This window comes from Volvox carteri, assembly GCF_000143455.1.
Source record: "Volvox carteri f. nagariensis unplaced genomic scaffold VOLCAscaffold_92, whole genome shotgun sequence".
NCBI lineage: Eukaryota > Viridiplantae > Chlorophyta > Chlorophyceae > Chlamydomonadales > Volvocaceae > Volvox > Volvox carteri.
In genome coordinates this window covers 207,402-221,772 of record NW_003307635.1, presented here as the reverse complement: position 1 = coordinate 221,772, position 14,371 = coordinate 207,402, and the positions used below count along the sequence as shown (strand labels likewise).

The window sequence follows — 14,371 nt, the reverse complement described above, 5'->3', positions numbered from 1 at the left end:
CCTCCCCCCCGCCCCCCCTCAACCTCCCCCCCGCCCCCCCTCAACCTCCCCCCCGCCCCCCCTCAACCTCCCCCCCGCCCCCCCTCAACCTCCCCCCCGCCCCCCCTCAACCTCCCCCCCGCCCCCCCTCAACCTCCCCCCCTCAACCTCCCCCCCCGCCCCCCCTCAACCTCCCCGCCCCACCTGCGCCGCATCCAGGTAGCCCAGCTCCGCCAGCGCTGCCCCGCACCCGTTGGCGGCCCACACGTTACGTGGGTCGGCCTCCAGCACGGAGCGATACTCATCCAGGGCCTAGGCGTGGGAGGAGAAGGAAGGGGGGCAAGGAGAAGAACGAGGGCAGCAAGGTGAGAACGCAGATGACGGAGGGGCGGGTGCTGGCGGAGAGGCTCAAGTGAGGAAACGCGGAGACGCGGAGGGAAAAGGGGCGGAAGGCAAAGGAAGGTTGGGGGCAGCAGATGGGCAGGTCGAAAAATACATACATAGATACATAGATACATACATGCAGGCGTGTGGCCGACATTTTCCTTCTTACGAAAAGAAATAGAGGGAGATGTACACGGCCGGGGTGTTTGTGTGTATCGGGTGACCGGGCGGGGCCGGATTTCAGGCATCGACGAGGCCAGCATGCTCCAGCATAGCCGCAGTTGGACTTCCTTCCCATCACACCTTCTAAACCACGCAAACACGCACCCACCCTGTCTCACACACACTCACACCCGCCCGCGGCCTTGCTCATTGTCAAAACATACTCCGCTTTAGTAATGTACGGCGCCCTCCTCCCCCAATAACAAAACCCCGTAATAAGTTTTATCAAGTTACCGGTTTCTTCTCCCTGTCGTCTACTCCTCCTTTCCCCTCCTGCCATCCCCCCCCTTCCACGGACCTTGCTGAACCGCGCCTCCGCCTTCTTGGCCGAGTCCTCCCTCCTGTCCCGCGGGGCCGTGTACAGGTAGGTGTTGGCGTAGCCGATGCGGCCGTACACGTCCCGCTTGCTGCCGTCATCTTGGAGCAACTGGATAAGAGTCTACGACGCACATCAAAAGCCCAACAAGAACGAAAAGTGGGAAGGGTAAGGGGGAGAGGGTAAGGGGGAGAGGGTAGGGGTAAGGGTAAGCGGGCAGGCAACACACGAAAAAAAATGGATGACTGCACACATGTTTTTGCACCAATGGAAAAGTGCTTCAGTGAACTAACTGAAAAGAGGAATGTTGGATGGAGGAATAATACGTGACTAATACTGTAAATATTAGACAATACAATAAAGAGAAGAAGCTCGTAAGCACGCAGCACAGAGGCTGCGGCCGTGGTAGATGAACGGCATATGTGGATGGCGACGTTACAGAGGTCCCATGACAGGGGCCGAGGTCATGTGCCTAGTGCCCGTGCCTTATCATCTTCCTTGCCGCCCCTACCATTCCGCTCCCTCCACGCCACCAAAGACGCATTCAAAGACGCATTCAACAGCAATGCAGTACACATACACACATACACACATACACACACATACACACCCAGCTCCCCCCCTCACCCGCCCCGCCGCCTCGTAGTCCCTCCTCTCCATGTGCAGCTGACTCATCAGCGCCAGGGCGTCCGCATGGCCGCCCTCCACATCCAGAGCCGACTGAAGGAACGGCAGGTGGGGTGGGGGGGAGGGCGAAGGGTGGTAGGGAGATAAGATTACACGCAAACGTCTGAGGCTCTATAACTGTTGACGATACCCAGGGCTGAGGATATGGGAGGTACGAGGAAAACCCTTAGCCGGCTAGCCCGCTAGCCGCCGGTAACGCCGCAAGGAGGCGGGTTGGCGGAAACGATGACGACTCAACCCGCAGGGCCATCATGATGGGATGGAACCGAGGATGATCGCCCAACCGCGATGTTGGGAACTGGGACAGGCAAATGGGAAGCCAAGGCCCATAAGGGGTATTCCTATTCGCTTGGACCAACGTGTCAACGTGCGGCCCAGCACGCAGAACAAAAAGGTACAATGAGGAACACCCCCCCACACACACCCCCTCCCTCACACACCCTACCTCACACACCCTCCCTCACACACCCTCACACACACCACACACATGTGTACGCAGAGGTGTACAACTCCTACAGCCGCTCTGGCACAGAGTCCCATTTGGGGACACCGCCTCAGACGCCGCTCAAGAGGTGGAAAGAGAGCTGCTATCGTAAAGACCGGAAAACGGAGCACACACACAACACACACAACACACACACACAATACGCACACACGGACGTCTCTCCCCTCGCCCCTCCTTCCTGGCCCCACCTGCGCATATCGCAGCGCCTCCTTGTGGCTCCCCTTGGCCCTGGCTATACACGCTAGCCGCAGGTAGCAGTCGATGTAGGTGCCGTGCTCGGACAGCACGTCCTGCCGGAAGGGGTACGGACGGCGGCGGATTAACAGCATGCAAAGAGCCAAAAAGGACTAAAACTGCCATCGCCAAAAGCACCGCCAACTGCCGTATGAGCCAGGACAGACAGATATGGGCGGAAGATCTATAGGAGATTTAAAAGGAATAAGTTTAGCGGGCCAGAGTTGACCCGCAGCGCACTTAGATTTGGGGGGGGAGAGAGACGGGCCAAACAGCCGGGCCAAACAACCCAAGCCAACCCCCCGGCCCCGCCTTCCCCCCCCCCCCCGTATCTCACCTTGTACAGCTGCGCCGCGGCCTTGTACTCCCCGCTGGCCTCCATCAGTCGAGCCCGGTTGAATGTGAGTGTGGCCAGGTGCATGTGGGAGCTCACCCCCCCACACCCATCCGCCCCGCGAGACATGGCGTCTTGGGCCCGCCGCAGCAAAGCCATGGCGGAACTCACATCACCAGCCCTAGGGGTAGGCAGGGGGGAGCAGGGGCCGCGGACGCGGGGAGATGCGGCAGGGGGGAAGGACGAACCACAAACGAGTGAAGCTGCTGCCAGGGCAAGAGTGTACCACAGAAGTAGAACGTGCGGCAGGGGGGGTAAGGGACGGCCGGGAAGGGAGGGCCGGGCGGTGTGTGAGGACTTGGGCTTGGCTTAAGAGCCTCAAGGCGGCGGCCATGCAGATGAAGGGAGAACAAAGGGATGCGGATAAAAAGGATGCTGGCTTCAAAAGGAGCTCTAGGTCGGCATGCATGCGCCCATGCTGAACGTGATGGGCGACCACAAGGTCCCGCACGCGGGGGTTGCGCGACGCGGCAGTGTAGTTTGTACGACATACGGCATGCAGAGGTGTGCAACAGTGGTGGTGCATGACGGTGGCATACGACGGACTCGACTTGCCTGTAATGCAGTACGGCAGCGTTGTTGAGCAGGCGGGCAGGGATGATGTGGTCGGGAACGGGCTCGTCCTCCTCCTCCTCGCCCTCTGTGAGAGCACACAACGAACGCAACAGAGGGCCAGCAGTGGAGCCAGCAGGTCGGTAGGGCAGCCGGTGGCGGATACGGAGGTCATGTGTCCATACGGATGAGCGCACGTATGTATGTATGATGTGTGGGACAGGGGGTTCATATCTTCACCCGTGGCCGCTACCCGGCGAAACCCTGCCTTCCCCGGTATTTCGGGGCACCCTCATATAGTCATCACCCTAGCCGACTTCTCAGTGGATCGCTCAGGTTCCGCACTCACAACCAGCATCCAACGGAATCTGCCGGATCAACGGCAGCTGAACTCCATTCCTGGTCAGCTCGCAGGTCTACTTTATCCCAGGTCACCACCGTCCATCAACTAGGGGCACTCTTGCCTTCCACCACCGGAAGGATTTTCGACCCTGACAGGTCTTAATGTATGTATGTATGTATTATGTATGTATTATGTATGTATGTATGCATGTATGTGATATGCGTTGCGACCGCTATGACATCCAAACCCCTTCGTACCTTCCGCCAGCTGTGCTGCCAACTCCTGCTGTTCCGCCTCCTCCTCCGCCTCGGCCGCTGCACGCTCCACCTCTTCCTCCTCCTCGCCACCCACATCCTCCTCGTCGTCCGAGCCAAACAGATTGTCCATATCCACGTCCTCCCCGTCCCGCTGCTGCTGCTTGCGCTGTTGCTTGGCCTGCCTGGCCTCGCGTCGCCGCTGCCGCTCTTCATCCCGCGCCGCTCGCTGCTCCCGCCGCTCGCGCCGCCGCGCCTCTACGGCGGCGCGCCGCGCAGCGACACGTTCCGCCTGCACCGCACGACGCTTGTCAATGCCAGCTTGCACGGCAGCGTGCGCGTCGAGTGCTTTCTTGTAAGCCGCCAGCGCACCTGTGTCCCACCACGAACGCGAACGGAGCGGACATGAGAAGAACACGAGAATGTCAGACGACTGGGAGGCCAAGTAAGATGGTGGCGCCTAGGACGGTGGCGCTTAAGTGGGTCAACCCTACTGCGCTTTCCATCAGAAGATGAGCCATGACTTGACCACAACCAGACATCGCCCCGCCCTCCCCGCATTGCCCTGGCTTACACAGCCGGTGCACGCAGTGTGGGCCACCGGCACCATGTGGGACTCAACACCTTCGCTCTCCCTCTGTTAATTCTTCCACATCCTTCACTCCGTTGTCATCATGCTCCCCCCCTCCCTCCCTCCCTCCCTCCCTCCCCGCCTCCCTCCTAGCCTGCGCTAATGTTACGGTACCCAGCAATCCGCGCAACATATTACTCCGAGTTTCTAACGCCCTGCCTGACGCAGCAGCTGCTGCACCCTGTAATGTAACTCGGTATAGAACTCCATTCCTAAAGTGTAGCTCCCTCCCCATCCTCCCGACCGACCCGCGGGGTCAGTCGGCGCCAGCAGCTCCCCCAGCATCTCCCACATATCCGCATCGTTGGGTTGCTTGGACGTGGCGTCCTTCAACATGGCAACCGTGGCAGCAAGGCGGCTGCTACCGTCGGCAGAGGATGACCCGCGGGTCGGTGCACCAGCGCCGTCGCGGTTCAGGGCTGGCAGCAGCTGCCCCAGAATCTGCACAACAACGTAACAACGTAACACATATGCGCAAACATGGCATACCTTTAAAGCAGCACACATACAAAACAAAGAGCGAAGCAGGTGAAAGATGTGAGCGCCAGGGAAAAGGGTTCAAAAGCAGCCCTGCGCCGTGTTGTCTTTCGCACTTTGCTTTCCATCACTGGTATTTCGTCCTCCAGCGCTGGTGACCAGGCTAATTACTGAGTTCTACTGAAAAAAACATCGGCTTTTGTAGGAAAATCGCATTTATTTCAAGAACAATGGCTTTTATGTGTGGGAACAACCGCTTTTCCTTAGAAAATCAACTTCTGCCCCCTCTGCCCTAGTCCAGGCCCGCGCTAACGAACTACGCTAACGAAATGCAGAGGGGCATTTCCCCGAATCCAATTGCACTTTCTTTATTCCGGCTACCTTGAGTGCGTCATAGAAAGCGGGTGCCGCCTTGAGAGCCTCCTCCAGCTCCGTGGCCGCATTCACCAGCTGACCCGCTGCGCAGTACGTCTGGGCCATACCCAGCCGGGGAAGCGGGCTGCGCTTGTCCAGCGCGCAAGCCTGGGAGGGGGGAAAGGGGGAAAGACGAACCACGAACGAGTGAAGCTGCTGCCAAGGAAAGAGAAGCAGAACTGACCAGTAGGCGGTTTTGAAGGAGCCGACCTCGGGATGACGGCGACCGAGGAAACCTACCTACCTACCTACCTACCTAGCCGCCAAGACTAAAATAAGAGCGGAAGAAAAGCAGTAGAGCGAAGCCGTAAAGAAGGGGGGAAAGGGATGATCCCCAACGATGACGCAGGAAGGCAGGGAAACCGCCGTCTTGGGAGGGAAAACAGAGGAAAACAGCAAGGTGGCATAGATGGCCGAAATGGGGAGAACGTGCCTTGGCGTACTCCGCCCGCGCCTCATCCACACGTCCCCCCGCATGCAGAGCCCGGGCCAGCAGCGTCATCGCCTCCGCGCGAGGGCCATCCGCCGCGGGGCCCCCGGTCCCCAGCTGCGCCATCGCCTCCGCGCCCCCCAGTGCGGCTCGTGCCAACGCTTCCGCCCTGTCTGCTCTCCCTTGCAGCAAGCAGTAGTGGGCCAGGTGGGTGAGCACCCCCACATGACCCGGGTGTAATTGGAAGGCCGTCAGCAGGTGACGAAGACAGTCAGCCAGACCCTGGGGTTTGGGAGCAGGGAGAGGAGCGAGCGGGGAGGGGGAGGCACATGCAATACTCAGTCAATGAGGCAACTGTAAAGAAGTGAAGGATGGTTTTTTCCGAAACGAGTGGGAAATGGACTTGGGACTAGGGAGTGGGGAAAGTGGAAAGGCAGACACGATGATCCTGGTAAGACCCAAACGGAAAGGCGCTCTGAGCGAGTAAATGGGCGAATAGGTGGGGAGGGTAATAAGGATCAAAACAGGCGAGCCCATACGGCGCAAACCGCCCTCCTTCCTCCCCTCCTTTCTCCCCTTGCCGCGCCCCTGCTTCAGCATATTATCCCTCCTACTAACACTACCATCCGACTAGCGTAGTAGGATATAGGACAGGACGGCGCAGGCGATGTTGGGGTTCTTAAGACCCCCTCCCCCTTGCCTGCTGGGCATTTGAGTCACTCGCCGCCAGCACCGCCAGCCCCAGGTACGCGTCGGCACAGTCGGGGTCCAAGGCCAGCACCCGACGATAAGCCGCCCGCGCGGTGGCTAGGTCACCCAGCTTGAAGGCGCACGCAGCAATGCCCAATCGCACCTCCGCCGGGCACCCCGAGCCGGGGAAGTCCCGCAGCGCGGCACGGTAGCTGCGAACAATGTTGTCGCAGCGTGCAGCGGGTTTAGGTTTGTCTGGTGCTGAGTGGTGCTGAGTCATAGGATTGCTAGGACTGAGAGGGGCTTAGGGAGGGAGAGGGGTTGCGTGATCTTGGGTTGCGAGCACGTGTCTGGGTTACGTATATGTGGGTACGAGAGTGCGGATCATGAGGGTATGGAGGGGCTTTCCTTGCGTTCTGACAGATGCATGCAGGCCGACAGCCAGGCCGACGGAAGGACAGTCAGGACGGGTGGGGACCTGGCTCCCGGGGGTGCCTGGTGGGGTTTCGCCTCGCCGACACCCCCAAGCCCCTCCTAATTCTCCACAGTCCTCCCTTTCCTCATTAGGGGAACACCCAGCAACACCCAGAATGGCTCCCCCTACGCCACCGGGCTACCCCCCCCCCCAAGGCTGGCTGCTCCTCTTTCCAGCTGCTCCCGTTCTCCAATGACATCTCGTCGCCCCCTTTCCCTCTTCCACCCCCCTCGTTGCAAGCCATCCCTCCCTCCCGCTCCATTCCATCAGAGATAAGTAGCAGATACAGCGACGATGAATTTTGCATTTGCTGTTTCCAGCTGACGAGCGCTCCCCACGCATTGCTCCCTCACCGCGACTACCTCCGCTCATCTCTGCTTCCGGGCTGTGCAGCCACACTGTACGAGCGTACACGTGGTACGACCGCACGCGACTTACTAGGACATCGCCTCCTTGTACTGCTGCTGCTGGTAGGCCAGACCGGCCACCGCGAGGTAGCCGATGACGTTAGCGCGGCCGTTGTTGCGGCAGGTGGCGGCTCGCTTAAAATCGCGGGAGGCGTTCTGGAGGTCGCCCTGATGTTTGTTTGGCGGTGACGTCAAGTTGTTGAGGGCAAAATACAGCCAGCCGCGCGAGTATGAGAGGAAGGGGAAGGAAGGCAGGACGCGAAAAGTTATGGTCAGAAGAGGTGGGGGCCAAGGGGGGTGCGTGTGGGGTTAGGCGTGGGGGCGTGGGAGGAGGGTAACAAGGAAGTAATCCGCGCTGACAGGTGAGAGGTTGAGACATAGACAGTGTGCATCCTAGAAAGGAAGAGTGTGTGTAGTGTGAAAACATCACTTGGGGCTGGTGCACGGTGAGGGCGTTGTTAGCGAATGGCGCAGGGGTAGGGGATGGAAACGGAAAAGAGTGAAGGAATAGAAGGAACAGGGGAAGGTGCGCGCTGTTTGGTCATGCTTTGCCATCAGACCCTCTCACCCTGGCTAGGAAGTGCAGTCCACTGGAGAGGTGCACCAACTGCTCATTCTGGTCCAGCGTGCCGGCCTGCGTAATGAGCTTGCGGGCGTCCGATAAAAGCCTCGCCTTGCTGTCAGCCGTCTTCTCATCACGTGCCTGTGCTATTAACACTGCTGCTTTTGCTGTAAAAAAAAGGATTCGCTCGTATGTAGGCTTCTGGCCAAAGTACCGCTCTACTTCGACTGCCGTCTCCTCGCTGGTCGCTGTTTCGTATATGAGGTCGAACCCATCCAACCGTCCCTGCTGGAGATATGCTCTGGCGCAATCAAACCATGTGCTAAGTGGAGCAGCCTCGGAAACGAGCAGATCGAGCAGTTCCTCCGCGTTCTCCGGCACTTGCGATAGATCAATTGCAACAATTTCATTTGAGTCCACTACGGGAACATAAATTCGGTCCGCCATGGCAGGCGACGCGGCCTTGCGGCCCCACGGGCCGTTTTAGGGTTATGAACAAAATGATGAGTTAGACAACATGCTAAGGATTATTCCTTCTAAAAAGCAGCTAATTGGATAACGCGAGTACAGGAAGGAACCTATACTGCGGCAAGGCGACACATGCCGAAGAAAACAACACTATATTTTGTTCTTGAATGAAGTAACGCATGAAGTGATCCAGTCTGCTTCCAGTGCAGCATTCACTTTCCATGGTTTGCCCAGGAAAATATCAGCGGTTAGTACTACAACGGAATGCTAAGTTGAAACCACTTCGCGGTTAAACTTAAGAATAACACATGTAGCCATACACAATAACACATGTAGCCATACATGAAATGGATCGCAAGGGGATATGGCATCTTGCGATCACATCCACTTGGATTCTGCGACTCGTCTTTCTAACTACTTTTCCAAGGGAGTTGTCGCCGTCAGAACATACAGCAGCGAGTCACAGCACCTGCAGTCTTGTCTATGTGCAATACTGGTTTTGAGCTACTGCTTGAAACCAGCAATTGCGCGGAACATTTGCACCTGCAGTTCATTAAGATCCCCGCGGGCCAGGTGTCAACAGCAAGCCAAACCGCGCCACAAGTCGTCGCACGTCTTATGCTTCAACCTAAACGAGTTACACTCCGATCAACACACGGCGTCGCGGCTGCACCAGGCCCGGCCGACAGCTCTGCGTCCCACACCGATGTCGATGCTCAATTCCTGAGCCGCCACCTTATTCTTCATCCTCCAGTAGGCGCCACCGGTGCTTTGCAAGTGTTGCATGCTTATGTAGCTGCCGCGATGCCGCCTGAGCTGAGGCCTGTCGGCAGCGACCCGGCAACTGCGATTGTGTACCCGTGCACGGCAGTGCCACAGGCCGGTGGATTGATGGGATAGGCCGCCGCCCGCGCTGCCACTTTCGTTGCCTTACAGTCAGTGCAATCGATGTATTCCCAACCGATGGAATTGGACAGCTGCATGGCAGAGGAAACCTGCAGGACTGCGTTGACCGTGACACTGCACGAGCCCTGGCCTCGCAGTTGGCGGACAGCTGCCGCACCTTGGGCCTGCCCGTGGTTGCTGCCGTTCCTTTAAAACTAAGCTATCCATGGACACCCGTCATGGACGGTGCCTCAAATATTGCTGTGCTATTTAAATTTTCACATGTTCGCATAGTATCTTCTTTTCTTTTTCTCCTAAAACGAATCTATTATCATAGAATTATTATTCCATAAATTGAGAGCTTTGGATGGGCAGGTAGGGGTACGTGTGTCTAGCTGCCTGTTGCCTAACGTTCCGCACATTAGCTACACTTCCCAGACAGGCTGTTGTCCCGCTGGTGCTGCGGGTCAGCGGCCGACATGTGCGGTTCACTGTTAGAGCGGAAGGACGATATCGATGGGGTCCCAGCATGTCGCACGGGATTGTCAACAGCCACAGCACAACTGCATGGTGGCCGCGTTTCGTCTCGCTGGCGAAGCGTAGGCTGAGGGGGAAAGTGAGAACATGCAGGCAGTAAATACAGCACTGCGGAGCACGTTATCAACCAGCGATGCTGGCCTTGCTGGCCATACATACGGAAGCAGAGACTCTGCCAAACGCCATAGCTCGACGTTCGCGTGGAGAACTTGAAAAGGGCCTAAAAAAGGCCATGCCAGGACACCGGAGGCCATCCATGGCTCAGCGGGAAGGAAGTATAACAGGCTGGGCAGGACTGGGCTGGGCGGGAAATGCGGGCGCTCCAGTCAACTTGCTTGTCCTTCGGGTAGCTCGCTTTTGGTGTGCAGGCTACGAGGAATTCCTTTGCCTGCATGGCTAGTGCTTTACTGAGCTGTGGTCTAGACACGAAGCTTGCTAACCATACAGCCAGGGTGTCATGCAGCGGCTCAATAAAATGCCTCCAGGTTGTAATACAAAGGCCTGGCTGTCATATAAGGACCTTGCCGTAGATAAGCCGGTACATTGGCAAAAGGCGAATGCCAGCAGTCTCCGGGACCACAGCTCCGAAACAGAGTTTGGAAATCCTCACATTCACGCCTACCTAGGTAGGCTTGGCTGCAATTGGATGAGGAAGTAAGTATACTATATCCACGTGTAACAGCAAACCACATGAAGCTCGGCGACTATAAGGCCTTCCTAGCCTAAGACTTCATTCATGCAAATATGCACTAAACATTCTTTTATATTACGAGCATCCGTTCAATCCCTCAGTGCCTCGGTGATTTGATGCGCATATGATTTAAAGCATCTACCCTGGTTTGGAACCAACTGTCATTGCGTAAGGATAATCACAAGGGAACTTATTGACCTAGACCGCTTGAACCATTAGCTCATTAGCAGCCGGTAAAAGATCGCGACAAAGTTCAAGATAGCACAGGCGGTGGACAACGCCACATAAGTCGACATACGGCAACCTTTGCCAGTAAGCAAAAATGGTCTTCGGCATGGGCAAGGATAAGAAGCCAACAGAGGAGTCTAAGCAAGAGGAGCCCTCGCCGGAAATCCCCAACGTCAGCTCAACGCAGCCAGACCCCTTCGCGACTGACCCGGTCCTCTCTCAGATGCCCCGACCGTCATCCGTTTTCGAGTTTGGACCTCTGGTGCAAGTAGGCTCGGAGTACATGCGGGGAGTATGCACCGGCGACAACCCCGATGCGATCCAGGCTTGCACCTGGACAATTGAGGAGGCGCAAGGGAAACCGAAGGAGAAAAAGCACATTTTTCGAGTGGAGTTCTAGCTACATTTTGGCGAATGGATCCGTTATGACTGAAGTGGGTGCGCAGTTTCCTAGCTTTGCGGGTAGGCCCTATGTTCCTAGATGGTCCTTGGGTCACCCAGGGCATTGCGGCTCTACCAATCCGGACACGTCGAGTTACAGCGAAGTAATAGCGTCTAGTAGTGCTTCCGAATGGTTAATGCGTTTTTCATGTGAGGTGTGTTTGCAGTCACGTCGTCATTTATCGTCTCGCTCGTTGCGAAGCTGTGGTTGCGCGTGTTGGTCTCGCCTTCTCTCCTGCAGAACCCCCATGGTGCCTTAGCCTCCTTGCACATCACCTCATACGGCCTGCCGAACCGCCGTGTGTCTTTCCGGTGTCAATACCTCTTTGCATGCGTGCGCGCCATCACGTGTTCTTGGCAACAGGGCAGGGGGGAAAGTCCCCATGTGGAAAAGAAGAGTGGAAATCTCCGGAAGCCCTCCTGGTGGTGTCCGTCTCTCTTCCTCCTCCGCCAAGTAGCTTTAAGCTGTGAATGCGCGGGCCTTACTCAGTAGCAAAGCTCCGGCGGCGGCGGCGTCTCGGGAATCTGCAGGGCAGTGTCCAGAATGGCAGTGGTGGTGATGATGACGGTGGTGGTGGTCGACAAGGGGGTTTCTGGGCGAGTTGGGTCACGGTAATGGGTGGGCGAGTCTTAGATCGGCCAGCGACTTGCGGCTCGATGTGGGGTCCGGGCCCAGGATGAGGCGGTTGGGCCGGGTGCTGAGCTCTACATCGATTTTGCCTCAAATCTTATCGTAACCCAGACAGACTACCACAGGTGCAACTCGCAAAGGAGGAGGGGGACTTAGATGTGAGAAACACTTCCTACTGTACCTTGTATGTATGTATGAATGTATGTATGTCCCAATCGGCACTGGACCCGACGAGCTTCACCCAGTCAGGCAGTCACTCTAGCCCCTTGGTCCTCCTTCACAGCTCATACACAGACAACGAGACTCCCTAGCTGCTGATACGTGGAAACCTGTTCACCGGTTGCCGCGAGCAACCCTGCTGCATGTGTACGTAAGTTTTAGGCAGCAATCAAGTTCTGCACATACATATATACAGGCAGAACATGCACGTGCCAGAAGCAACTGCAGCTCCCAGCAGCCTTTCCTTCTAACCCGTCATCCGCTTATCTCGGCGCATACAGAGTTTCCCCCACACACACACTCGGGCTACACACACATACACACATACACGCTCCGGACCACGCCCGGGCTCCAGGAAGGGAGTTGGGTTAAGTGAGGTACGTCGTGTAGTGTGTACAGTGTGTCGTGGATAGCTGGGGGGTCGCAGCAAAGAGATCAGATCAACGCAACGAAGCGGAAGGAAGGAAGAGATCAGATCAACGCAACGAAGCGGAAGGAAGGAAGAGATCAGATCAACGCAACGAAGCGGAAGGAAGGAAGAGATCAGATCAACGCAACGAAGCGGAAGGAAGGAAGAGATTAGACCAAAGCAAGCAAGGACGCGGCCAACCTGCACCCCCCGGGTAGCGGAAGGATTCTGAAGAGCTGGAGGCGGTGGCCCCCCACACACAGCACATGTGCATGACCACGTGCAGGAGCAGGAAGGTACATCGGAAAATGGGGATTCAGAAATGGTCAAGGTGGGGGACGTACGCCCGATGTGGACCACTGAGACCATGTGGCCGCACACAGGATATAGCCAGTGTCACCGCAAGCTTGCACTCACCTTGCCTAGGGAGAACGCCGTAGCTCGGAACGCCTGAGACTCCTCCTCCGCATTGCCTCTCCCACCACCACCACCACCACCACTACCACTGCCACCACCGCCAGGTGCCGTTGCTCCAGCGCCACCGCCAGCCGGAGCGACCATCACTGTCGCTGCTTGTGCTGCTGCCGGCAACTGGCTGAAGGGCGAAGCTGCAGCAGCAATAGCGCCGGCGGCAGGGGTGGCGGAAGCTACCGCTGGTACGACCAACATCGTGGGAGAGCCAAAGCCTTGGAGTGCTGACGTCGGCAGGAAAGGCGCCGCCGCCGCGGCTGGCGGCCCCGCAGACGGGAAGGCCCCGCCGGTGCCCGTGCCGATGGTGAGGGGCGGCAGAGGCAGAGGCGGGGTCCCACCTCCCAGAGCCTGTTGAGCAGGTGCCGCAGTCACGACGGTTTGTCCGAAGAGTACGGCCGGCGCCTGGCTGGGGCCGGACTTGGCGGCGCCGAAACCTCCTTGGCCAGCCCAGGAACCTAATTGATCGGGTCGCAAGGATATGATACGGTTTATAAATTAACTCATACGGAGCGGAAACCAGTACGGCATAGTACGGCAGAATGATAAAGCGCAGCGTGTGGATCAATGCCGCGAGGTCCCCGTGAGAAGGATACGACGCCTTCTCACCCTTGGCGCCGCCGCCGCCGCCGCCGCCCGGCGCTGCTCCGAAGCTACCGGCCCCAGCACCGAAACCACCCATCATCGCTGCTCCCGGCTGCTGGGCCGGTGCTCCAGCTCCAAATCCCCCTGGCGCTCCGAAGCCCGCTGGCTGACCAAAACCCGTCGCTGCCGCCGCCGCCGCCGGTGCCCCAAAGCCCCCTAGGGCAGGTGCTGCCGGCGCCGCGGCCGCAGCCTGGCCGAATCCGGTGGCTGCAAAAGCAGGCGGTTGGACGAAACCGCCGCCGCCGCCGCCGCCAGGTTGTGCTCCTGGGGCGCCGGTTACCCCTCCTCCCAGGGGCACGCCACCTGCTACTGCTGCAGGCGGCGGCTGTTGCTGCTGGCCGCCAAAGCCGAAACCTCCGGCGGCTTGCGGCTGCAGGGCGGTGCCGAATCCTTTTCGCCGTTGGGGAAGGGGAGGAGGGAGAACCATGTTTGCAAGAAGGTGAACGGAAAAGGGGCAGAAGTCAGATTTCAAGGAAACGACTGCCAACTGCCAACTGCTACGTGGTTTAGGGGGGTTGGGGGTACTACTTATGGCCGACCTGCGGCGACCTGAACCTGGACAGGCCACTGAGGTGCAGGAGGTGGCCCAGCTCCCGGGTAAGGGAGGTAGCGAGGGCAAGGAGGCAGGGAGGGCAAGGAGGGCAAGGAGGCAGGGAGAGCAAGGAGGGCAAAGACGCAAGGAGGGCAAGGAGGCAGGGAGGGCAAGGAGGGCAAAGAGGCAGGGAGGGCAAGGAGGGCAAGGAGGCAGGGAGGGCAAGGAGGGCAAAGAGGCAAGGAGGGCAAAGAGGCAAGG

The 14,371-nt window shown here is 58.2% G+C and overlaps 2 protein-coding genes across 2 annotated transcripts in view; both read right to left on the bottom strand.

Annotated features, from left to right (window-relative positions):
- VOLCADRAFT_121713 (uncharacterized protein) overlaps positions 1-8,403 on the bottom strand; it is a gene marked incomplete at its 5' end in the record, with an annotated part of 14,459 nt that extends 6,056 nt beyond the window's left edge. The window contains 13 exons of the mRNA XM_002958337.1: positions 184-291; positions 884-1,024; positions 1,529-1,621; positions 2,282-2,383; positions 2,665-2,842; positions 3,268-3,361; positions 3,874-4,242; positions 4,750-4,942; positions 5,360-5,500; positions 6,048-6,104; positions 6,604-6,724; positions 7,426-7,562; positions 7,963-8,403. Of these exons, the coding sequence (XP_002958383.1) occupies positions 184-291; positions 884-1,024; positions 1,529-1,621; positions 2,282-2,383; positions 2,665-2,842; positions 3,268-3,361; positions 3,874-4,242; positions 4,750-4,942; positions 5,360-5,500; positions 6,048-6,104; positions 6,604-6,724; positions 7,426-7,562; positions 7,963-8,403 (2,175 nt within the window). The remainder of the gene's footprint in view (positions 1-183; positions 292-883; positions 1,025-1,528; positions 1,622-2,281; positions 2,384-2,664; positions 2,843-3,267; positions 3,362-3,873; positions 4,243-4,749; positions 4,943-5,359; positions 5,501-6,047; positions 6,105-6,603; positions 6,725-7,425; positions 7,563-7,962) is intronic.
- A 3,041-nt stretch (positions 8,404-11,444) lies between these two features.
- VOLCADRAFT_108112 (uncharacterized protein) overlaps positions 11,445-14,371 on the bottom strand; it is a gene marked incomplete at its 5' end in the record, with an annotated part of 9,478 nt that continues 6,551 nt past the window's right edge. Inside the window, 4 exons of the mRNA XM_002958336.1 lie at positions 11,445-11,731; positions 12,883-13,073; positions 13,543-13,968; positions 14,118-14,168. Of these exons, the coding sequence (XP_002958382.1) occupies positions 11,693-11,731; positions 12,883-13,073; positions 13,543-13,968; positions 14,118-14,168 (707 nt within the window). The 3' untranslated portion in view covers positions 11,445-11,692. The remainder of the gene's footprint in view (positions 11,732-12,882; positions 13,074-13,542; positions 13,969-14,117; positions 14,169-14,371) is intronic.